The 23,133-nt window shown below is 54.8% G+C and overlaps 1 protein-coding gene across 3 annotated transcripts in view; it reads right to left on the minus strand.

The window, feature by feature from the left end:
- Positions 1-2,432: 2,432 nt before the first annotated feature.
- Positions 2,433-23,133, minus strand: part of WHRN (whirlin) — a 56,565-nt gene continuing 35,864 nt past the window's right edge. Inside the window, exons 4-13 of one of the 3 annotated variants that reach the window (XM_063174562.1) lie at positions 21,290-21,492; positions 20,009-20,045; positions 18,371-18,550; positions 17,263-17,469; positions 14,731-14,763; positions 10,673-10,744; positions 8,820-9,390; positions 5,541-5,719; positions 4,824-4,946; positions 2,433-3,108 (exon numbers count right to left, since the gene is read on the minus strand). In XM_063174562.1, coding sequence (XP_063030632.1) covers positions 2,926-3,108; positions 4,824-4,946; positions 5,541-5,719; positions 8,820-9,390; positions 10,673-10,744; positions 14,731-14,763; positions 17,263-17,469; positions 18,371-18,550; positions 20,009-20,045; positions 21,290-21,492 — 1,788 coding nt within the window. In that variant the 3' untranslated portion in view covers positions 2,433-2,925. The other 2 variants (XM_063174561.1, XM_063174563.1) reach the window with 2 other exon arrangements.

The raw sequence follows: 23,133 nt of genomic DNA on the forward strand, positions 1-23,133 counted from the left end.
GGAAACGCTGCACTCTCAGCTTGCATTATTTCCTACTAGAACGAGGGAGGGACCATCACAGCGAGGAAGAGCCTGACAAACCTCCCTGGTCCTCTGACAGCACACGCCTGTCACCATCACTGCACAGCCCACGTGTCACCCCAATTCCAGCGGCTGGAGGGGCCCCCCATACCGGCACACCCCCACGGAGAGGCACCAAAACACCACGGAAATGTCATTTTTCCAGCACTTGCACCGAAGCAAAGCCCCATAACAAGGCAGAGAACTCTTCTTTCCTCCCTCCTCCCCGGCACACGGACCCTCCTGTCCTGGCTGGGGACACCCCCGAGCTGAACAGCCGCAGGGCCGGGGGCGGATGGCCGTAATTCCCGCTCTGAAGGACAGACAGCCTTAATCCCCGTCTGGAGAGCGCTGCCGCTGTCCCCACCACAGCCGGTGCCACGGAGATCCCTTCTTAGCACAGGGCAGAGAGGCAGCGGGGACACGGCCGGGGAGATTGTGCTGGGCTGAACCACCCCAGCTTCCCTGAGCCTCCACCTCCCACAGCAAAGAATTTATCCCCAATATCCCACCCAGCCCTGCTCTTTGCCAGTGTGAAGCCATTCCTTCTATCCTGTCCCTCCATCCTTTGCCCAAAGTCCCTCTCCGGCTCTCCTGGAGCCCCTTTAAGCACTGGCAGCAGCTCTGAGCTCTCCCTGGACCTTTTTCATCCCCATCTCTCCCAGCCCTTACGGGCAGCGCCTGCCCTGCCGCGCTCCCCGCCTGCCCTTGAACTTTAAGAAGCGATTTCAGCCGCGCCCGGAAGGCACCGAGCGGCTGCGGCCGAGCACGGGACACCCGCGACACCCCGGGGCAGCGGCGGCTGCCATGAGCACGGCTGCCCTTTAAATAAAACACGGAACTGAAGCTGAACCTACCCCGGAGACTTCCCCGGAGGAGCCGGCGGCAGCTCCCGGCCCCGCAGCCTCCGAGAGCCCCGGCCGAGCCTCCGAGCCGCCTCCGCAGCCCCTGACGAAACTCTGCCGGAATCCTCCGGCCCCGGCGGGGAGGAGGCACCGGCAGAAGAAAAGTTCTGACAAGTTTCCTCGGGGCCACGGAGGCTGCGGTGGCGTGGGGAGGACACGCCTCGGTCAGGAGCGGCGTGTCCCGCATCCTCCCGGTGTGTCCCGTATCCTCCCGCCGTGTCCCATGTCCTCGGCCGCTGGGACCCTTGCCAGGGCTTGGGGTGCCCCCGCTCAGCCCAGGGATCTCAGCCAGCCCTGCCGAGCCGGGCTCAGCAAAGCCGGGCTCACAGAGCCGGGAGCTCTGGATGCGGCCCCGGGATGGGGCCCGCGGGCTGCGCCTCCAGCTGCGCCTCCAGCTGTGGCTGCAGCGGGGCTCCGGAGGCTCTGTCCTTCCTTCCAGCTGCAGCAGGGGCTGCAGGGAGCAGCTCAGCCATTCCTGGTCCCCCCGAGCACAGCTGGGGCACATCTGGCCCGCGGGCACCGCTGGAGCGGCGCCCTCACCCCGCGCTGCCCACCTGTAGGGAGGGCCCGGCCGGCGCCTCCTCGGCCGGCGCTGGGCGGCTCCGGTGCTGATCCTGATCCCGGTTCTGATCCCGATCCCGGTCCCGGTCCCGGTCCCGGTCCCGATCCCTGTCCCGATCCAGCCCGGCCCGGCCCCGCCGGACAAAAGCGCGGCCCGCGGCGCTAGGGGGCGTGGCCTCCCCTATTAGCATACCCGCCGCACTCCGCCAATCCGAGCGCGGAGGGAGAGGTCGTCAGCATAAACCCCGCCCATCCTTATTTGCATATCCCGCCGCTGGCGGCCAATCAGAGCCGTGGTTGAGGGAACTTCATTGGCATAATTTATGCAGCGCGGGCACCCCCTGGCGGGGCGCTGCCCATTCCTGGGAATTGGGATGGGATCCATGGGATGGGAAGGGAAGGGAAGGGAAGGGAAGGGAAGGGAAGGGAAGGGAAGGGAAGGGAAGGGAAGGGAAGGGAAGGGAAGGGAAGGGAAGGGAAGGGAAGGGAAGGGAAGGGAAGGGAAGGGAAGGGAAGGGAAGGGAAGGGAAGGGAAGGGAAGGGAAGGGAAGGGAAGGGAAGGGAAGGGATCCATGGGATGGCGAATCTCAGAGATCCCTGGCAGGGATTGAGATGAGAATGGAGAACGGATGGGGTGGGAATGAGGAGAAATTGAGATGGGAAATAATGAGGTGGGATGGAATGAAATGGGCATAGGACTGGGCATGGGATGGGATGGGAATAAGGACTGGATGGGTCAAGGTGGGATGGAGCTGACATAAAGCATCCCCTCATCACCACCACCACTGCACCCCCACCCACCCTGCCAGCCCTGGGAAGCTCCCAGGATATTAAAGAAAGTATCCTGGCACCCCTTCCCCTTCCTAGCCCCTCATCCCAGCCCCAAAGCACCCCCCAAGCGCAGCCTTTTTTCTACCCTGATAGATTTATTGAAAAATTAAAAGCACAAGCTCTGTATATATAAATACAACGACATTGCCAGCGATTTACAAGGCCTCCGGTTGCTCTCTCTGCATCCCCACCCGTGGCTGGCACCACCCACCTGGGCACCTTGGGGACCACCCAAAGGAGCAGCAACCCCCTGAAACTCCCTGCAGCCTGAGCCACGGGCCCGCCTTGCTCTGTGTGTGGCACTCAAATGACAGCGGGGACACCCAGAACCGAGCCGTCCTGCCCCGCTCCCAGCCTGGCCGAGGGGGAGACGACATTCCCTACCCCAGAGAGGACAAGGATGGAAACTTGAAGGGATGTGCCCTAGGCAGGCAGCGAGCCTGTGGCGGGCGCAGGGACATTTGGGGACAAGCCAGGGGTGTGTGTGCGCGTGCGGGGCCGTGGGACGCCGCTGTCCCACCTCGCTGCCATCCTCCATCCCCATCCCAGCGCTGCAAAAACCCTGCCCCTAAAGGGCCACGTTGAACTCTGTGACCAAGAAATCGATGTAGTCCTTCTCCTTCAGCTTGAAGGCCTCGGCGATGATGCGGGCGGCCTCGCGGTGCTCCTTGCCCCGCAGCCCCGTGCCGTTCACCTCCAGGATGACGTGTCCCACCTTCAGCTTCCCGCAGTTGTGTGCCGAGCCACCCCGCTGCAGGACACAGAGAGGGGTCAGATCAGCATCGAGCAGGGGGGAAAAACTGCATCCCACCTTTCCCAGGGGGGAAAAATGATGTGTCCCACCTTCAGCTTCCCACAGTTGTGTGCCGAGCCACCCCGCTGCAGGACAGAGAGGGGTCAGACCACACTCCCACTGTCGGAACTCAGCACATCCCTCTGAGTGTCCAGAGTTGCCAAGGACCCCGTCAGGGGGCTCAGAGACCCTGGCATGCTGCCCAGAGCATCTGGGGATTTGATTGTGACCCTGGAGCAATGTACCAGCTTTGTATGAGGACATGAAAGTCACACAGGTTTGCATGGTGTAATAATAAAATATTCACAGGGTGAAAATGTAGATTTTAGGATTTTTGGTATGGGGGTTTTGGGGACAAGATGGAGGAACTTGGGCATGTCTAGTCCTTCTTTCTTCTTCTTGTTCTCCATTTTCTGCAGTGATGTTGGCACTTTGGGATGGGTTTAGAGTAGAAGCTCACTGTCTGACACAGGTGATAGGTATTGGGAATTAAGTGTAAATATGTTATATGTAGTTTGTAGTATAAAAGGACAACACAGAGTGCCTGTGGGTGCCCTGCTGAGCAGATCTCAGTGGGGCAGAAAGAAAATTTTATAGATAAGAATTAATAAACAACCTCAAGACCGAAAAGTGAAGAGTCCAGACTCGTTCTTCAGCTGTGCGGGCTGAAGCAGAGACACCCTGCACATCTTGGGGCAGCAATTATCAACAGCAGCCTGAGATCCCACCACTCCCTGCATCAAGCAGGGGGAAAAAATTGGGAGGTATTTCATATCTGACGTGATGGATGTGAAATATTTCACTTTTTGGAGAGAGGGGATGAATTTGGCTTCCCCCCTGCTTGCTCCTGGAGCGTGACGCCAGCTGGAATGGCCAAGAATAACCAAGGCAGAGTCGGCTCTGCTTTTTTTTGCTGTAAATAACTTGAATTTTGCCCCAAGTAAACAGGCAGACAGCTCCAGAGGGCTCAGTCCCCTGGCTCCCATCCACCATTCCCCCTCCTCAATCCCCTGTCTGGCAGTTTCCAGACATCTGGAGACAGCAGCCAAGCTTTCAGGGCTGCCCTGATCCCCTCGGAGATGTCTGGAGCACACAGCTGACTCCCACACAGGAGGTGTGTTCTGGAATGGGATCATCCACGGGACACAGACACCATCCTCAGCATGGCAGAATGGTGCCTGGGGAGCTGCAGGGCTGGACAAATCTCCAAAATCCCCCTGGCCACAGCTCCAGGGCTTTCCCCAGCCTGCCCAGGGAGGAGAGGGATGGGATGGGATGGGATGGGATTGGATGGGATGGGATGGGATGGGATGGGATGGGATGGGATGGGATGGGATGGGATGGGATGGACCCCCCTCTTAATCCTACTTTTCTCTCCACCTTCAAACGATCCTGGGAGCCCCTGGGACCCCTCCTCCCTCTCCATCTCTGAGGGACCCTTGGGGCCCTGCACACTGCTCCCTCACCTCCACTTCTTTTTCCTGGGATGGGATGTGATGTGCTGGGATGGGATGGGATCTGCGATAGGCTGGGATGGGACGGGATCCATGGGATGGGCTGTGACAGGCCGGGATGGATGGGATGGGATCTGGGATGGGATGTGCTGGGATGTGCTGGGATGGGATGGGATGTGCTGGGATGTGCACAGAGCTGTCCCCTCCCAGCTGCCCTACCTGGATGGTGACGATGCGGGGCAGCGGCTGCCGCGTGTTGGCGCCGCCCTCGATGGCGATGCCCAAGGTGGGAGCGCTCTTGGACACCCGGATCAGACACGACGTGGGCTCCAGGAGCCCTGGCTGTGGGGACAGATGGCAGCACTGCCAAGGGGGCCTGGACACCGTGTGCCAGCCGTGCTCCCTCGGCCAGGGCCTCACAGCAGGCAGGGACAAGCTGCTGCCACCACAGAGCGACAGACACAGCCCTGCAGTTGCTTTCTGACTCCTGATCTAAAATCCCAACTCTGGGCAGCTCTGGAAGGATTTGGAAGGAGCAGAGCAGCTCTCTGCCTGCCTGCCTGCTCATGTCCCTCAGCCTCACCACCACCAGAAACCCTCTGAGTTATGTCTGACACCTGCTGCCACCTTCCCTTTGGGTGACAAGTGACTTCATTCATGCAGCTTGTGGATGTCCATTTACAGCCGTGCTCCAGGTAGCTGCTGGCTGGAGCTGGCAGGGATGGGATTTACCCAGGTTGGAGTGAATCAGCCCTACAGTGCCCCTCTCAGCCACTCCTGACCCCTTTCAGAGAACTGACTGCCTGCAGCAGAGAGGAGAATACCCCAGCTGTGCACGGACCAGCGGCTGCTGCCTGTGGGCAGAGGGAGTGGAACGGGCTGGCCAAGGCAGCGGTGCCCCCTCCCACACAGAGCAGCACCCCAGGCCCCCCTCACCGGCTTGGAGGCCCCTTCTGCCGCCCCCTCGCTCCTGGTGGCCTCCTTGGGGCTGCGGCTCTTGCCGGGGCCTGGCTGCCGGCTCCTGTCCTTGCCGCTCGTCTCCACCTCCCCGATGTCCACCCCGCTGTCCTCGCTGAGGGTCTGCCCGCTGTCCGACAGCTGGGAGAGCGTGGAGGCTGGGGAGAGACGCGGCGTTAGCGGGGCAGTGCCAGGGCCAGGCACCCAAGGCCACGGGGAGAAGGCGGCTCCTACTCCCAGGGCTGGGCAGCTCCCCTGGGATTCAGAGCAAGGTTCCCGAGCACAGCCCTGCAGAACCTTGGAATTGCTTAGCTGGGAAAAGTGTTGGAACTCAGTACATCCCTCTGGGTGTCCAGAGTTGCCAAGGACCCTGTCAGGGGGCTCAGAGACCCTGGCATGCTGCCCAGAACACCTGGGGATTTGATTGTGACCCCTGGAGCAAGTTACCAGCTTTGTATGAGGACATGAAAGTCACACAGGTTTGAATAGTGTAATAATAAAATATTCACAGGGTGAAAATGTAGATTTTAGGATTTTTGGCATTGGGGTTATGGGGACAAGATGGAGGAACTTGGGCATGTCTAGTCCTTCTTCTTTCTTCTTCTTGGTCTCCATTTTCTGCAGTGCTGTTGGCACTTTGGGATTGGTTTAGAGTAGAAGCTCACTGTCTAACATAGGTGATAGGTATTGGGAATTAAGTGTAAATATGTTATAGGTAGTTTGTAGTATAAAAGGACAACACCATCTCGGGGGCGGTTGGAGTGCCTGTGGCTGCCCTGCTGAGCAGATCTCGGCTGGGCAGAAAGAAAATTTTATAGATAAGAATTAATAAACAATCTCAAGACTGAAAAGTGAAGAGTCCAGACTTGTTCTTCAGCCCCGTGGGCCAAAGCAGAGACACCCTGCACATCTCAGGGCAGCGATTATCAACAGCAACCCGAGAGAAAAGAACTCTCAGATCATCAAGTCCAACCACAAGAGCAGCACTGCTAAGGCCACTTCAAAGCCATGTCCTCAAGTGCCACATCTACAAGGCTTTTAGGTTTTTTCAGGGACAGGATCGCCACCACTGCCCTGGGCAGCCTCTCCCCAATGCCTGACCACCTTTCAGTGAAGGGATTTTCCCAATATCCAACGTGAGGCTCCCCTGGCACACCTTGAGGCCCTTCCCTCTTGTCCTGTCCCTGTTTCTTGGGAGAAGAGACCAACCCCAACCTCACTGTACTCCCCTGTCAGAAGAGCAGAGCTGTGCACAGGCAGCATCCAGAGACAAGTGGCCTCAAACTCTGGTGTGGAATCACACCCAGATCCCAAACTGGGATGGAGGGAGAGAGTGATGAATTCAGGGACCCTGCTGGAGGCCAGTTTATGCACCCCATGCCCCACAACAGGGGCTGGGAGGAGACAGGGACCAAGCCAAGTGAAGAGGTGCTGCCATGTAGGAGCTTTCTGCCCTTCGAGGATGAAGACCAAGTGCAGATGGAGGCTGGAAAGGTCAGGAGCAGCGGCAGAGCTGCATTGATGCACCCGCGGCGCTGCATTAACGCAGCCACACCACCCTGCGGGCAAGGGCAAGCTGCAGTGACGCCGCTGTGCCACGCGAGGGCGACATTGCCACTCGTGTCACTGCCGCAGCGCGGGGTGGCGGGGCGGGAACGCTCCGGGACCCCCGGGATTATCCCTTTGGATCCCACTTCCCTCTCCTTCTCAGAGAGATTCTCTAGATCCCCCTTCCCTCTCCATCCCTGAGAATTCCTGGATCCCCCTTCCCTCTCCTTCTGATCACTGGATCCCCCTTCCTTTCAATCCTGGCATTCCAGAAGGGCATCAAGTGATTGGCACATTCAAAGGATGCCCTCTACCCCTGGGAGGCATTGGGCCATCCAGGTGTCCTTTGTCCCTTGAGACCTCCCCTCCTGTCCCTGCTTGGTGGCTCCCTGCCCCTTCCCTGCCCCTCTCCCCGGGGTTCAAAGGAGCAGCAACCATGGGCTCAGGGAGTTCTGTTGGAGCTGGTGCTGCATTCAGAGGCCTGTGGGCCAGAATAAAGCTCTGGATCCAAACCCTCCATCAGAACCAATTCCTTTCCTTCACCATGGCCTTAAAGCTTCTCCACAGAGGGAAACCTGAGGAGCAGCCCCTGTTATGGGGGGAGGCTCCATCCCAGCACCACCAGAGCTCCTGCAGGCCTGGACTTGTCCCCACGGGCCCAGTGCAGCACCCAGCCAGCCCAAAGTGTCTGTGGGGTGAAACACCACACACCCAGCCAGCCCAAAGGGTCTGTGGGGTGAAACACCACACACCCAGCCAGCCCAAAGGGTCTGTGGGGTGAAACACCACACAGCCAGCCAGCCCAAAGTGTCTGTGGGGTGAAACACCACACACCCAGCCAGCCCAAAGGGTCTGTGGGGTGAAACACCACACACCCAGCCAGCCAAAAGGGTCTGTGGGGTGAAACACCACACACCCAGCCAGGCAAAAGGGTCTGTGGGGTGAAACACCCCACACCCAGCCAGCCCAAAGGGTCTGTGGGGTGAAACACCACAGTTGCTGCTATTTGGTTCAGCACCAAGGGCCTGACAAGCTCAGGCATGTCCCATCCTGCTGTGTTGGTAATTTGTCACAGACATGTTTTATGAAAAATCCTTTCCTTAGGATTTTTCCTCCTGAGAAGCTGGGAGGCCTCAGGAACAAAATGTAAACATTGATTATCTGCTGCTGTGGAATGCAACAGGTGCATCTGTGATTGGTCTCATGTGGTTGTTTGTAATTAATGGCCAATCACAGTCCGCTGGCTCGGACTCTGTCTGAGCCACAAGCCTTTGTTATCATTCTTTCCTTTTCTATTTTTAGCTAGCCTTCTGATGAAATCCTTTCTTCTATTCTTTTAGTATAGTTTTAATGTAATATATATAATAAAATAATAAATCAAGCCTTCTGAAATAGGGAGTCAGATCCTCATCTCTTCCCTCATCCTCAGACCCCTGTGAACACTATCACACACGATAATGTGGATTTCTCTCCCATTCCCTCCCCCTTTCCCTGAGCAGATCACCTTGGAGGCACAGGGCCCACACAGTGACAGTGCCCCCAGTGTGACAGTGACAGTGACTCTGCTCAGCCCAGCAGCCGTCCCTGCCCTGGGGAGGGCCTCACCTTGGTGTGGGAACACTGTCACAGCAATTATTCCAACTCTGCCCCATTTATCTCCCTCCCAGCACCCCAGGGATGGTTTCTCCCAGCTGGGGAGGTGCCACCCACCTCTGGCCTGAGGCAGGGGCCTCACTTCGTTGACGTCGGGCTCGCTGTTGGGCTGGTGCACCTCCACCATGATGAAATGCTGGTTGCCCACGGCCGAGGGGCTGCCCTTGTCCGGGGGAGGGGGCGCGGGGTGAGGGGGCGGCGGAGGAGGGGACGGGGCCGGGGGGCTCTGAGGCCCCTCTGGGGACGGGCTCTTGAGCCTGCTGGGGGACTGCACCCTGGGGAAGGGCCCGATGGGGTGCTGGCTGAGCAGGGACAGCGGGCTGTCCTTGGGCTGGCTGCGAGGGGACAGGGGGGAGATGGTGGCGTAGATGGCGCTGGGGTTGGAATCCTCGGTGGCCGTGGAGGTGACGCTGAGCGTGTCCTTCTCAGGAGGGTTGGGAGGGGGAGAGGGGTTGCGGGGGGCCACGAAGAAAAGGCCGGACTGGGAGGACTCGGACGAGGGGCGCTTGGGCTTGTCCTTGCCCGGGACACGGGGCTGGGCTGAGCAGGGCTCCAGGGGCTGCGGGGCTGAGGGAGGAGGAGGAGGCTTGAAATCGGGTGGTTCCTCTGGGAAGGAGGAGAGATCATCCTGCCAAAGCAAGCACAGGTTGTTGGACACCATGCCCAGGCTCAGTGCATGTTCATCTCCTCACACTGACCATGGCTGAAGAGATGGTTGTTATAGAAACACCTTCCTGAGCTGATGGTGATACACAAACACCTTCCTGACCCTACAGTGTCACACAAACACCTTCGTGACCCGACAGAGTTAAACACCTTCCCGACCCTACAGTGCTACACAAACACCTTTGTGACCCTACAGTGTCACACAAACACCTTCCTGAGCTGAGAGTGTCACACAAACACCTTCGTGACTCGACAGAGTTAAACACCTTCCTGACCCTACAGTGTCACACAAACACCTTCCTGACCTTAAAAGTGCTACACAAACACCTTCCTGACCCTACAGTGCTACACAAACACCTTCCTGACCCTACAGTGTCACACAAACACCTTCCTGACCCTACAGTGCTACACAAACACCTTCCTGACTCTTTGACAGGGTCACACAAACACCTTCCTGACCCTCTGACGATGAGAATTCAATTCACAAATAAGCACAGCCGCATAACACCTGATAGGCTTATAATATATTGTAATTAAGAAATGCTTATAATATATTGTAATTAAGAAATAGTTGGCTTCTGATTTTGATGATGTGAATTATAACATCTGTATTGTCTCACCTTTCTCATGAGACTGAAAATAGAATGAAAGTTTTAAAACTTTTATATTTTATTTATAATAATAAAGTATATAAATATATAAAAATAATATATAAAACATGTATTAATATATAAATAAAAATATAAAATATAAAAATAATACCTAAAACATAAAATAGCATATATTATATATATGTATATGTATACACATATATAAAAATGTATATATATAAATAGGTGTATATAAATATATCTTATATTTTATTTTACATATAAAATAAATATAAAATATATAAATATAAATATATATATAAATATATAAAAATATTTATATATAAATAAATAAATAAATAAATATATATATAAATATATAAATATATATATATATATGTATATAATCTATTTTATTTTATTCTCAGTTGCCCCATGTCTGGGTCAGAAAAGGGCCTAATCCAGCACAGAACATCCCCCCCCCAAGCTTTTCTTTGGTTGCACAAGGCTGCTCCTCTCCAGCCAGGCAGAATCCTTGTCCTGCCCCACCTGAGGAGCCGTGCTCGGTGACTCCCCTGGCACAGCTGCTGCACTGGGGCACCACCCAGCACCCCCAGTTTGCCTCCTGCTCCCCCCAGCTGCGTGCAGCCTTACCAGGGACACATCTGGCAGGGTGTTGATGCTGCTCTGGTGGCAGTCCCCAGCTCCCTCCAGCTCTGACGTGTTCTGGGAGGGCACACAAGAACAGAGAGCCATGGCACAGAAGCAGGAGAACAGCACAGTGCCAGGGGATGGGCAGAGGGATGCTCCAAACCCCTCCCCATGCAGGACCAGCCCTACCCAGGGGGTTTTGTCTCTTTAGGATGCCTTTTTTGGGACACAGGCTGTCCCAAGCTAAGGGACGTGCTCAGAGCATGCTGTGGACCTGACACCTTGGGGTGAGCTCCTCTAGGCCAAAATCAGCTGCTCTTGCTGAATTTGGAAGGGACCAGCCCTGAGGGCTGCAGGTTCAATACCTGTTTGTTTGGTTTTTTTTATCCCCAGAGGAAGAACAATGGAAATTTAAAACTCTCCTCCCCGGCAACCCAGTGGAGTGTATTGCAGACATGTTTTATGAAAAATCCTTTCCTTAGGGTTTTTCCTCCTGAGAATCCTAGAGGCCTCAGGAACAAAATGTAACCAATGGTTATCTGCTGCTGTGGAATGCAACAGGTGCATCTGTGATTGGTCTCATGTGGTTGTTTCTAATTAATGGCCAATCACAGTCAGCTGGTTCGGACAGAAAGTCCAGCCACAAACCTTTGTTATCATTCTTTCTTTTTCTATTCTTAGCTAGCCTTCTGAGGAAATCTTTCTTCTATTCTTTTAGTATAGTTTTAATGTAGTATATATCATAAAATAATAAATCAAGCCTTCTGAAACATGGAGTCAGATCCTCGTCTCTTCCCTCAACCTGAGACCCCTGTGAACACGGTCACAGCAGTGGGTCTCAGATGCAAAGAGAGGCTGCTGCCGCTGCTTTATGAGCCCAAAAATGTCACCAGGAAATGCCAGACCACAGTGTTGAGGAGATCACAGCTCCAGGAATCCAGAAGGGATTCCCTGTGGGAATCTGTCCGTAGGGATGGGCCCAGGGAGAGGCCATGGGTGCACCAAACCTGGTGAAGTCAGGGGTGGCAGAGTGGGGACACAGCAGAGCTGTGAATCCTCTGCCAGGGGGGGATCATCCCCAGCTCCCTTGGTGGCAAACCCAGCCTCAGCCTCCTCTCCCTCAGCATGTGCAGCTCAGGGAGGCAGAGCTCAGCTCCTGGCAGGGCTGTTGGGATGGGGCAGGGCACAGTTTGTGTTTAAGTGCCTGCTATTTATTGCAGGGTAAACAGCTGATTAGCTGAAACTCGGGTGCTTCTGCATCTCCCCCAGCTGCTGGAGGCTGCTGCTGTGCCTAGGAGATGCTCGAGTCCCAGAATAGACACGGGAGGCAATTAAGACCATTAGAGGAGCAGCAAAAACATTGATGTAAATAAAGTGCTTTTATCCCTGTGGCTTCTGAAGGAGCCCTGGAGAATGAGAACACAAAGAAACAGCTTGTTCAGGGAGTGACAGGTAAAGGCCTGGCTTGGGAAACGGGCTGGTCCCATCCTCCATTACTCCAGCATATGGGCAGGGGACTTTAAAAGAGAATCACAGAAGGATTTGGGTTGGAAAGGACTTTAAAGATCATCCAGTGCCACCCCTGCCATGGCAGGGACACCTTCCACTGTCCCAGGCTGCTCCCAGCCCTGCCCAGCCTGGCCTTGTGTCACAGACATCTTTTATGGAAAATCCTTTCCTTAGGATTTTCCCTCCTGAGAAGCTGAGAAGCCTCAGGAACAAAATGTAAACATTGATTATCTGCTGCTGTGGAGTGCAACAGGTGCATCTGTGATTGGTCTCATGTGGTTGTTTCTAATTAATGGCCAATCACAGTCAGCTGGCTCGGAATCTCTGTCTAAGCCACAAGCTTTTGTTATCATTCTTTCTTTTTCTATTCTTAGCCAGCCTTCTGATGAAATCCTTTCTTCTATTCTTTTAGTATAGTTTTATTATAATATATATCATAAAATAATATATAGTATTATATTTAATTATGTATAATATAGAAATATTAATTAATAATTAATATACATTAATAATTATATATTACATATTATATTTATATATTACATATAATATAGTATTATATAAAATATAATATATAATATAGATTATATATTATATATTTTAATATAATATATATCATAAATCAAGCCTTCTGAAACATGGAGTCAGATCCTCATCTCTTCCCTCATCCTCAGACCCCTGTGAGCACGGTCACAGCCTTGGGCACTGCCAGGGATTCAGGGCCAGCCCCAGCTGCTGTGGGGAATTTGCCTGGCAGCAGCCAAACTGTCCCAGCTGTGCCACCACTAAAATGGGAATAATCTGCCTGATGCCCCCTAAACCTGCCAGGGCATCTCCCCCAGCCCTGTGCCCACCACAGGCCTTGTCCCAGCTCTGGGCTCACAGCAAGGACCAGCCTGTCCCACACCCTGCCCCTGTGCCCCTCAGTGCCACTGCCAGCCCTGTCCCCCCAGCCAGGGACACTCATGCTGCTGCTGCTCCTCCTCAGGGCACCTCTGCCTGCAGGAGATTTTGCTTTTCCTCACTCCTTCAGGGGGAAAAATGCAATTAAACAGTGATTGCTCTGGGCCATAAACCATGATGGCTTTTAAGCACATTTGCTTTCAGGAATTGGCTATTTCGAGGCTCTGCCTTCCTGGATTTCCCTTGAAGGACTCACAGAAACAACTGCCCTGAAAAATGAGTGTTGAGAAGGCTGCTCCCTCCTGCTCCTCTTCTATTTTCCAGTTCCTCAGGGGAACTGGGGCCAGGTGAGGCCCTTCCAGCCCCTCCTCAGAGCAGCTGGGAAATGTTTCTCCTTCTTATCCTAAAAAAGAGTGCCCAGCAGGAGAGATGGAGCTGCAGAGCATCTTTCACACAGGCAGACACTTTTCATTTGCAGATTAAAGAGTGGAGAAATTGCCACCTCCCCGGGGAACACAGCCCAACCTTTAATTAACCTCTCAGCTCCAAATCTGTCCCCTAATTTCCACTTACTGCTAACGAGAGCTTTGCTGAGCTCCTCAGCCTGAGCCCTGCAGGGTGGCAGCTTTGAACAACTGCCCCAAAACAAAATGCTGGGGATAAATCCAGCTTCCCTTCCATCTCCCACTCTGGAATGCAGCAACATTGGAGGGATGGAGGATGGAGGGGATGGAGGGATGGAGGAGCCACAAGCCCCTCCTGCAGATTTTAGGGGCTCTAAGCATGCAAAATGACCTCCATACAGGGGTTTCGCTCTGTCCCTATCCTCATCCTCTGAGAGAAGAATTTCCAGCATGTGGGAATGCTCCATGTGGGCTATTACAGGGAGCTGATTCACCTCTGGAACCAGCTGGAGCAAGGCAGCACATCTGGAACCAGCCCTGGGAGGAGAAGGCACCTCTGGCTGGCATCAGCTTTGCTAGGAGGTGGTGGAGAGGAAAACCAAAACCCCAGGGATATCAATTCCTTCATCCCAACACTGAGGGTTGGGCAGGAGGTAGGCACAAAGGGAATGCCAGAACAATCAGGAATTCCCACTGTTCTGGTCAGACATGCTGCACCTGATTCCTGCACTGCTGCAGCTGATCTCTGCCCTGCAGGACTCATCTGGAGGCCAGGATCCCCAGGAGGGTGCTGGTGGCCCTCAGACAGTGGCTGAGCACCATCAAACATTGGCTCTGAGCACCTTGGTCCAGCTGAAGATGTCCCTGCTCACTGCAGGGCAGCTGGATTAGATGGGTTCAAAGGTCCCTTCAACCCAAACCATTCCATGATTTTCTGCTGGTGTTTAGCCAGGCTGCCCACCCAGAACAGCAGCAGGGAGGGCTCTGCCAGGCTCCATCTCTGCTGCTGCCTCCAAAACCCATCCCTGAGGTGTCTGTGGCTCTCAGGTCCAGCTGGGTCTGGCTCAAGCTGAGCCTTGTGTGCACTGCAGGACCAGGGACTGGGGGAAGGAGCTGCTCTGTGCACAGGCAGGAGGAGCAGCAGGGCTGGGTGAAACAGGGGGCCCTGCAGGAGCTGCCACACCCCTGGCAGCCCATCCACCCCTCCCCTGCCCACACCCCCTGCCCCAGGCACTGCAGCCCTACCTCCATCAGGTCTATGAGCCACAGGAGCCGCTCCTGTGCCAGGGGAGAGCAGAGGGAAACAAGCACAAAAGGGAAAATGTGCCATCAGGGAGGGTGTAGAACAAAGGAGAGAGCTGAGCAAACCCTGGCACGGTGCTGTCCCCAAACCCACACCCATAACCCAGCCCAGAACCCACACCCATAACCCAGCCCAGAACCCATCCCATAACCCAGCCCCAGAACCCAGCCCAGAACCCACACCCATAACCCAGCCCAGAACCCACACCCATAACCCAGACCCAGAACCCAGCCCAGAACCCATCCTATAACCCAGCCCCAGAACCCAGCCCCAGAACCCAGCCCAGAACCCACACCCAGAACCCAGCCCAAGAACCCAGTCTGGAACCCACACCCAGCATCCAACCCCAGAATTCAAGCCCAGAACCCTCACCCAGAAGCCAGCCCCAGCTGCAGCCAGGGAGGGCTGGGAGGGCTGGAGGGAGCTCCTGCTCCCAGGGGTGCTGGGGAGGGAACAGCAGCAGGAGCTGAGGGATCACTTTGGGAGCCCTGCCCACATCTCTCCTGCTGTCCAAGCACCCATCCACCACAAGCTGGTGCTCTTTGCTTGGCAGCTGTTCCAGCAAGAGTGGGCACAGGCCATGCTCAGTGGCAGCATTCCCATCCCCCTGGATGGATCATCTCCATTCCTGGAGCAGGGTGTGCTCTCCCACCCCTGGGGACAGCTGCCACATGGCCAGAGAGGACACAGGGGACACGTGCTCTGGAAGGAAGCTCTTAGAGCAGTGGTGCCCCACTGGTGTCCCTCCCCGAGCTCAGGGCTCGTGTGCCAGGTGGGGCTGGGTCACTGGTCACACACACTGGCCCAGGCAGGCAAGTCTGGCACATATAGTGGGGCACCAGGCACACCTGGAGCATGTGGCACAGCCCCAGGCATGGGCACAGCATTAGAACAGGGTGTTACACTCAGCACACAACCCTGGCAGACCTGTGCCTGCCCTCAGAAAAATTTTCCCAGCAGCTCCTTGGAGAGCAGAGCAAAACTCACTTTGTTTATGCAGATCCAGAAAGGATCTCACTGAAATCCCTCCTGACCTGAGCAGGTGGCTTTCCTGTGGGCACTTGTGGATTTAACAGGACAAAAGCACAGCTCTGATGCTCTGACACTCTCTGAGGTCTCTCACGGGCAGGCAGACCCCAGGAAAGCCCCCTCCCCTCTCCCCCATGGGCTGTGCTGGGTGGGCCCTCCCCAGCCCCATCCCAGCATCGTGGGCTGCTTTCCTCGCTGAGCACAGAGCCCATTGTTCCCCCTTCTTTCCATGAAGGGTTTAATTTCCAAGGTTACTAATGCATTTATGATGAAAGGCATTTTATGGCGAGGAAATTAATTTGGGGGCTGTGTGCCTGCACAGTCTGAGGTGATTACAGTAACTTAATTAGACAGTGCGTGCGACAGGGGCCTGGCAGAAACGTGGGAGTGCTGCTGCTGCTGCTGAGTGCTGAGAGTGGGTGGCAATGGGATGCAGCTGCCTGGCCACTGATGCTCCCACTAGGATGGGGAACAGGCAGCCAGCATCCTTAGGGGTGATTTAGAAGCTGCTGAACAGCTGGGATGGGATTTCTGTGGGGACACAGCTCCAGTGGATTTCTGGGAGCAAGGCAGGCTCTGTCCCGCACTGGGAGGAAGGTGATGCCTCAGGTTTCAGCTTTTCTATTTTTCACATTCTGTGCTGCTTTAGTGTGTGGGTCTGGGTTCACATCAGGGGATGGTGAGCTCTGTGCACAGAGCAGGGAGACAAAACAATTCCTGCTCCAGCTGGGCACCAAGGACAAATGATCCAAATCTCAGCCCAAGAGCACAAACACCGTGGGCTGGAGAGAGAAAAACAAGCAGGGTGGGACTGCCTGGGCTAAAGCTGGAATGGGACAATGAACTGCAAGGTGCAAATGGAGCAGAACTGATCACAGGGACAGAGCCCGTGCCCGGCCGTGCATTTTGGGGCCATTTTGGTTCATCTTGGGCGCAGCCCTGGCTGGGCTCTTGTGCTGCCCAAGGTGCATCCATGGAGGCTTTTAATAAATCCATGCTTTATTCTTTAGCTCTGTCTAGCCTCTGTTCTAGGCCAGCTGCACAAGGCATCAAAGGGACATGCAGCCCTTGAGCAGGGCACAGCAGCACCTCAGTGTCAGGGGCACAGAGACACCCAGCACCTCATGGCATCACCCACAAACCACCCAGAGTGCACAGAAAAGCAACAGCCTTGGGAACCCATGGGGGAAGCTGGACAGGGCCCCCAGAGGGGTGAAATGGCCTTGCAGCACTCTCTGCCCCATCAGACACTCCATGAAATGTAGGATAATCCAAATCATACTCTATGCCTTTCCATGAAAAACCCAACCATTATCTCCTAAGCGGACAGTACAGCCAGCAGACACATTCTTGTTTCAGGTACCACACAGCCCAGGGAGAGCAGCTTGCTGTAGCACTGCCAGGAGGAGGGGCTGGAAGGAAGGCATCAAGCAGGAGGGACCTACCCTGGCCGAGCTGACGGTGGTGGCAGTGAAGTGGCTGCTGGAGGACGAGACGGTGTCGCTGTAGGACATCATGGAGTAGGAGTCGGGGCTGGGCCCCGCGGGCTGCCGGGCCTTCATGGACTCGATCTCCCTCTTGAGCACCAGGTTGTCAAAGCGGTCCAGGTCTTGTGGGGAGATCACCCCCCTCACCTCGGAGAGCAGCGAGAACTGGCCAGGCACACAAAGCCACAGCCAGGTTGGGGCACAGTCACGTTCCTGGGGAGCTGGGGGCCTCCCTCCCACCATGGTCAGCAGTGGCAATGGCAGGTGATGGAGGAGGTTTGGTCATAAATGATACCAGAAGCTCCTCTGCCACGGAACACCAGCCTGCATCCCCACAGGGTGCTCAGAGCAGCTGTGGCTGCCCCTGGATCCCTGGCAGCGCCCAAGGCCAGGGCTTGGAGCACCCTGAGGTAGTGGAAGGTGTGGAACATGGCAGGTGTGGAACAAGGTGATTTTTACAGTCCCTTCCAACCCAGACCAGGGTGGAATTCTGTGCTCGTTCCACGATTGTCACAGATGCATTTTATGAAAAATCCTTTCCTTAGGATTTTTCCACCTGAGAAGCTGAGAAGCCTCAGGAACAAAATGTAAACATTGATTATCTGCTGCTGTGGAATGCAACAGGTGCATCTGGGATTGGCCCATGTTGGTTGTTTCTAATTAATGGCCAATCACAGTCAGCTGGCTCAGACTCTCAGGCCGAGCCACAAACCTTTGTTATCATTTTTTCTTTTTCTATCCTTAGCTAGCCTTCTGATGAAATCCTTTCTTCTATTCTTTATGGTATAGTTTTAATGTAATATATATAATAAAATAATAAATCAAGCCTTTTGAAACATGGAGTCAGATCCTCATCTCTTCCCTCATCCTCAGACCCCTGTGAACACTATCACACACAATAATGTGGATTTCTCTCCCATTCCCTCCCCCTCTCCCTGAGCAGATCACCCTGGAGGCACAGGGCCCACACGGTGGCAATGCCCACAGCATTGTGACAGTGGCAGTGACTCTGCTCAGCCCAGCAGCCCCCAGCAGCCGTCCCTGCCCTGTGGGGATGCAGGCTCACCTTGGCGTGTGTGTTGAGCAGCTCGAAGAGGGCCATGACCAGAGCATCCACGGAGATGTTGCCCTCCTTGTACTCATCCAGGTAGTAGCCCATGGTGGCTCTCTCCTGTTCGTTGAGGAGGTGCCGGGCCTGCTCCTCCAGCATCACGCGGCTCTGGTTCACCATGGTGCTCAGGGTCACCTGCGAGCCGGCCAGCCCCCGGTAGAACACGGGCTGCAGGGCACAGGGGACAGCCTTGGGGCAGGGGGAAGGAGGGCAGAGCTCTGCTGAGCCAGCTGGGCCAAGGAGGGTGCCTGCTTTGGGCTCTGCCACCAGCCCTCCCTGCCAGCACTGCCTGCACAGGAGCTGGGAGTCAGACTGCAAGGAGAATTTTGGGAAGGACAGGAGGAAGGTACCCCCAGGTACCCCCCATTAGCCTTTCAGTGTCACCTCTTGTTTGGGTAAGTCCAGAGCCAAGATCAGAGGAGCTGAGCTTTGCTCTCTGGGACAGGGAATGGCTGGAGCTGAACCAGGGCAGGAGCTCAGGGCAAGGCTCTGCCCCCAGAGGGTGCTGGCACTGCCCAGGCTGCCCAGGGAATGGGCACGGCCCCGAGGCTGCCAGAGCTCCAGGAGCCTTTGGGCAGCGCTGCCAGGGGTGCCCAGGGTGGGGCTGCTGGGGGGGCTGGGCAGGGACAGGGGCTGGGCTGGGGGATCCCTTCAGTCCCTCCCAGCTCAGGATATTCTGTGCTACTCTGATTCCCTCAGTCCATGCAGCACCAGTTGAGTTTCCCATCCCTGTTCAGCAAGTGCAGATCCTGTCCCCCAGCAGGCAGTGATTTAACCCCAGGCTGTGTTCCTGTTCCTCCCTGCCAGAACTGGGGGAACTGGGGCCACAGGAGACAGGCCAGCTCCCCATCCTGTGGAAAAGGCACATTTGCCCCCAGTGCCAGCTTGAGGCAGACCCTAGTGAAGAAAGAGCCACTGGCAACCAAAGAATTCCCAGGGAGAGACAAGCCTGGCTGCAGATAAAAGAGTTTTTCCCTTTGAGAGGGATTTCTGAGGGGAGGCCCTTAGTGTTTCCTCCCAGACAGAGCTGGCACAGGGTTATGGAACCAGACCAGACCCTGACTATCCCAGAGACAGAGAGGAGTTGAGGCTGGGGAACATGTTTTGCCAGCAAAGAGTGCAAAGCTGTTATCAGTGAGAGCCACCTGTGAAACCTTCCTGCTTAATTTCCATTTAAAAGCGACGTGCTTTGCAAGGAGGAGATGCTGGCACAGAGCTGCAGGCACAGCACGGGGTGAGCTGGGGAGGGCTGGCTCAGCTCTGCCTTGGCTGGGACAGACCCCTGCAGCTCCCAGGACACACAGACAGCCACCATGAGGCCAGTCATGGTCACCTCTGCAGGGTGGAGGGGTCCCCATGGTCCTTGTCCATGGGTGATCATTGCCCCTTGCCCATGAAGGCTGGAGGGCACCAGGTGTGCTTAAAGAGGCACAGGAGAAGGGACACCACTGTCACACTGCAGAACACAGCATGGGGAGGAGAAAAGCCCATTAAAATCCCAAACCAGCATCCCTGCTGTAACCAGGAGCATGGGTCCCTCCCTCCCATGGAAAATTATCAGTGATAATTTCACAAGGATCAGGAATGTCTTACCCTGGCTGCCACGTCCATGGCATGGTCACCCACTGCCCTGTGAGGAGGGAGAAGATCAGTTAGCCCTGAGTGCCTGTCACAAGTTGGTCAGAGAGTGAAATAGATAACTTTCCCAGGCATTGTTCTGGGAAAAGCTGTGAGAAGCTCAGGGAAAAAGAATTGAAACAATTCTTATGTTAAGTCTCTGCAGATGGTGTTTGTGAACATGTGGAATGTGTTCTACGTGATGTTCATGGAAAGATGGTGCTGCTGCTAATTAACAAATGGGGTGACAGGTGTTATTAGAACCAGTCAGGTTCTGGGTGAATGATGTTGCCTATAAAAATGTGAAGTTTTGAAATAAAGGAGATTTTATGCCTTCTGAAAATGCATAGAGTTGTGTCGCCTACATTCCTGTTCCTGACTCAATGGTGACATCAGACAGCACAACATTGTCCACACCTGCTCCACCCTACAGGCCAGAGATGCTTCCTTGATGCAGGAGCCAGACCCTAGAACGGGGAGCTCCATGGACAGGCTGGGGGTCCCCATCCTCCCACGGGCTCTGAGCTGACAGACCTCCTCCAAACAGCCCATCTTGGGCTGGAAATGGGGCTGTGTGTTCTGTCCCCACCTGTCAGAGCTGGGGCAGCTCTCTGCTGTCCATGGGGCAGTTGTTTCTTTATCTCTCCCACAGCCAACCCTCCCTCCAGGAGATCTCTGCTGTCCATGGCCACTGAGTGTCCCTGCAGGGCTGATCCAAGCCCAGCATCCCATGGGGAGATGCTGCGCCCAGGGCAGGAGCCAAGCATTCCTGCCTGGATCCAATCTGAGCCTGGCACAGCACAGCAGCCTTTGCCCCCTGCACTGCCAGAGGAGCAGCTTTCTGCTGCCCTGCATGGCCAGAGGGAGCCCAGGCCCATCTGCAGCAGCCCTGGAGCTGCAGAGGAAAACTCCCCCCTTGTGCAGGATCCCTGCTGCAGCAGAGCCACAGCTGGCACTGCAGGAGGGCTGAGCCCCCGTGGGATGGGGCTGGGACACCCCCTGACACACAGGGGGCAGGGACTGCTCTGACTCTGGCAGTGTTTTTTTGTTGTTGTTTGTGCTATTACATTTGTATTTTTAATTTTCCTAGTAAAGAACTGTTATTCCTATTCCCATATCTCTACCTGAGAGCCCCATAATTTCAAAATGATAATAATTCAGAGGGAGGGGGTTTGCATTTTCCATTTCAGGGGATGTTCCTGCCCTCCTTAGCAGACACCTGGCTGTTCAAACCAAACCAGCCCCCCAGCCCCTTACCCTGCAGAGCTGAGCAGGGTCTCCCCGAGCTGGGAGCTGCTGATCCAGCGGGTCTCATCCACGGTGGTGCGGGCGTGGGGCAGGCGCCCGATGTCCTTCACCGTCATCATCAGGTGCCGCGAGGACTTGAGCAGCTTCACGGCCTCGTCATGGGGGATGCTCAGGAAGCTCCGGCCGTTCACCTCCAGGATCTGGTCTCCCACCTGTGGAATTAGGATGGACTGAGCCTGGTGTGTCCTTGGAGCTCTCCTGTTGGGAATAACCTGTCCCAGCAGGGAGGTGCTGCCCAGTCTAAGCCAGCTGCAAAGTGGGATGCAGCAGCTGGGGGGACCAGGGACAATGCTGCTGGATGGAGATCATTATCACTGTCATATTTTCTGAAAAATCCTCTTTGCCCAGGATTTCTCTCCTGGGAAGTTTAGAAGCCTCAGAGAAAAAGGAAAACAATTCTTAACTCATTTGCTTCTCCTGTGTTTTGTTGCTTTGGAATGCGGTTGGAAATTGTTTATCCAACATGTGAATGGTTTTAACTTAATGACCAATCATGGTCAGGCTGTGTCAGGACTCTGGAAGGAGTTCACATTCTCTGAAAAAATCCCTTCACCCAGGGTTTTCCTCCTGGGAAGCTGAGGAGCCTCAGAGAAAAGGAAAACAATTCTTATCTCATTTGCTTCTCCTGTGCTGTGCTCATGTGGAATGTGTTTGGAGATTGTTCACCCACAGGTGATTGTTCCATTGCATTCTGCTGGGAGTTGTTTTCACTCTTTGGCCAATCAGGGCCAAGCTGTGTCAGGACTCTGGAAGGATTCAGGAGTTTTTCATTAGTATCTTGTTAAACGTTCTGTCTGTATCCTTCCTCCATTCTTTAGTATAGTTTTATTATAGCATTCTTTAATATAATATAGAACATAAAATAATAAATTAGCCTTCTAAGAACATGGAGTCAGATTCATCATTTCCTCCCTTTGTCCAGGGGACCCTGAAAATACCACAGATCATCCCTCCAGCTGGCAGCCAGTGAGGCTGGAGGGGCCTGTTGAGGATCCCAGCTCAGACTGATCTGCCCAGTCTCCTCCACCAACCCGACCAGCCCCAAAGAACATCAAGGCCTCCAGCCCAGTCCCTGCTGCTGCTCTGGGATGTCAGGAACCATCTGTGGAGGCTCCAGCCCTCAGATCTCTGCATGCAGCAGGGAGGGGCTCACCACAGCCTCCATCACAAACTGCACATCTGGCACAGCTGCATTCCATCTCTCCTCTGCTGTTTCCTCCCCTAAGAGATTTCATTTTGTGGGCAAGGCCCTTGCTGGAACCAGGAGCTTCCCTGACAGCCTGGCCTTGTTTGAGACACAGCACCCATCTGGTGTTTCACCCTTCCTCCCAGGTCCTCTTCCTCTGTGCTCCCAGAGCATCCAGGGCTGCTCCTCCTCACTCCTGTATCACAATTCACCCTATTCCTGATAAACCACATTTTTGAAACTGCCCTTTCCTATCTTTGCTTAACCACAGGCCTCAGCTCAGCTCTACCAAAACACAGCAGGGATTTTCTCCTTGCCTGGCCACCAAGGAGACACAGGGAGAGAAAAGTTGCAGAGAAGTGAAACAAATGCTCAGTGGCAGATGAAGGTGCCTGTGAAAGGACGGATGGAAGAGATAAGGCCTGTTAAATTTAGAGAGGAGATCATGTGGGGGGCTGGATGGAGCTGTACAAAATAAGGCTGGCAATAATGAGAAACCAGGGAAGGGCTCCTGTTTGCCCTTCAGGAGGCTCAGGGAGGATGCTCAGAGTGGTGCTGGGAGGAAAAAGGAGAAGGAGCATCATGGAGTCATTTGGGTTGAAAAAGG

Source organism: Melospiza melodia, chromosome 22, assembly GCF_035770615.1.
Source record: "Melospiza melodia melodia isolate bMelMel2 chromosome 22, bMelMel2.pri, whole genome shotgun sequence".
NCBI lineage: Eukaryota > Metazoa > Chordata > Aves > Passeriformes > Passerellidae > Melospiza > Melospiza melodia.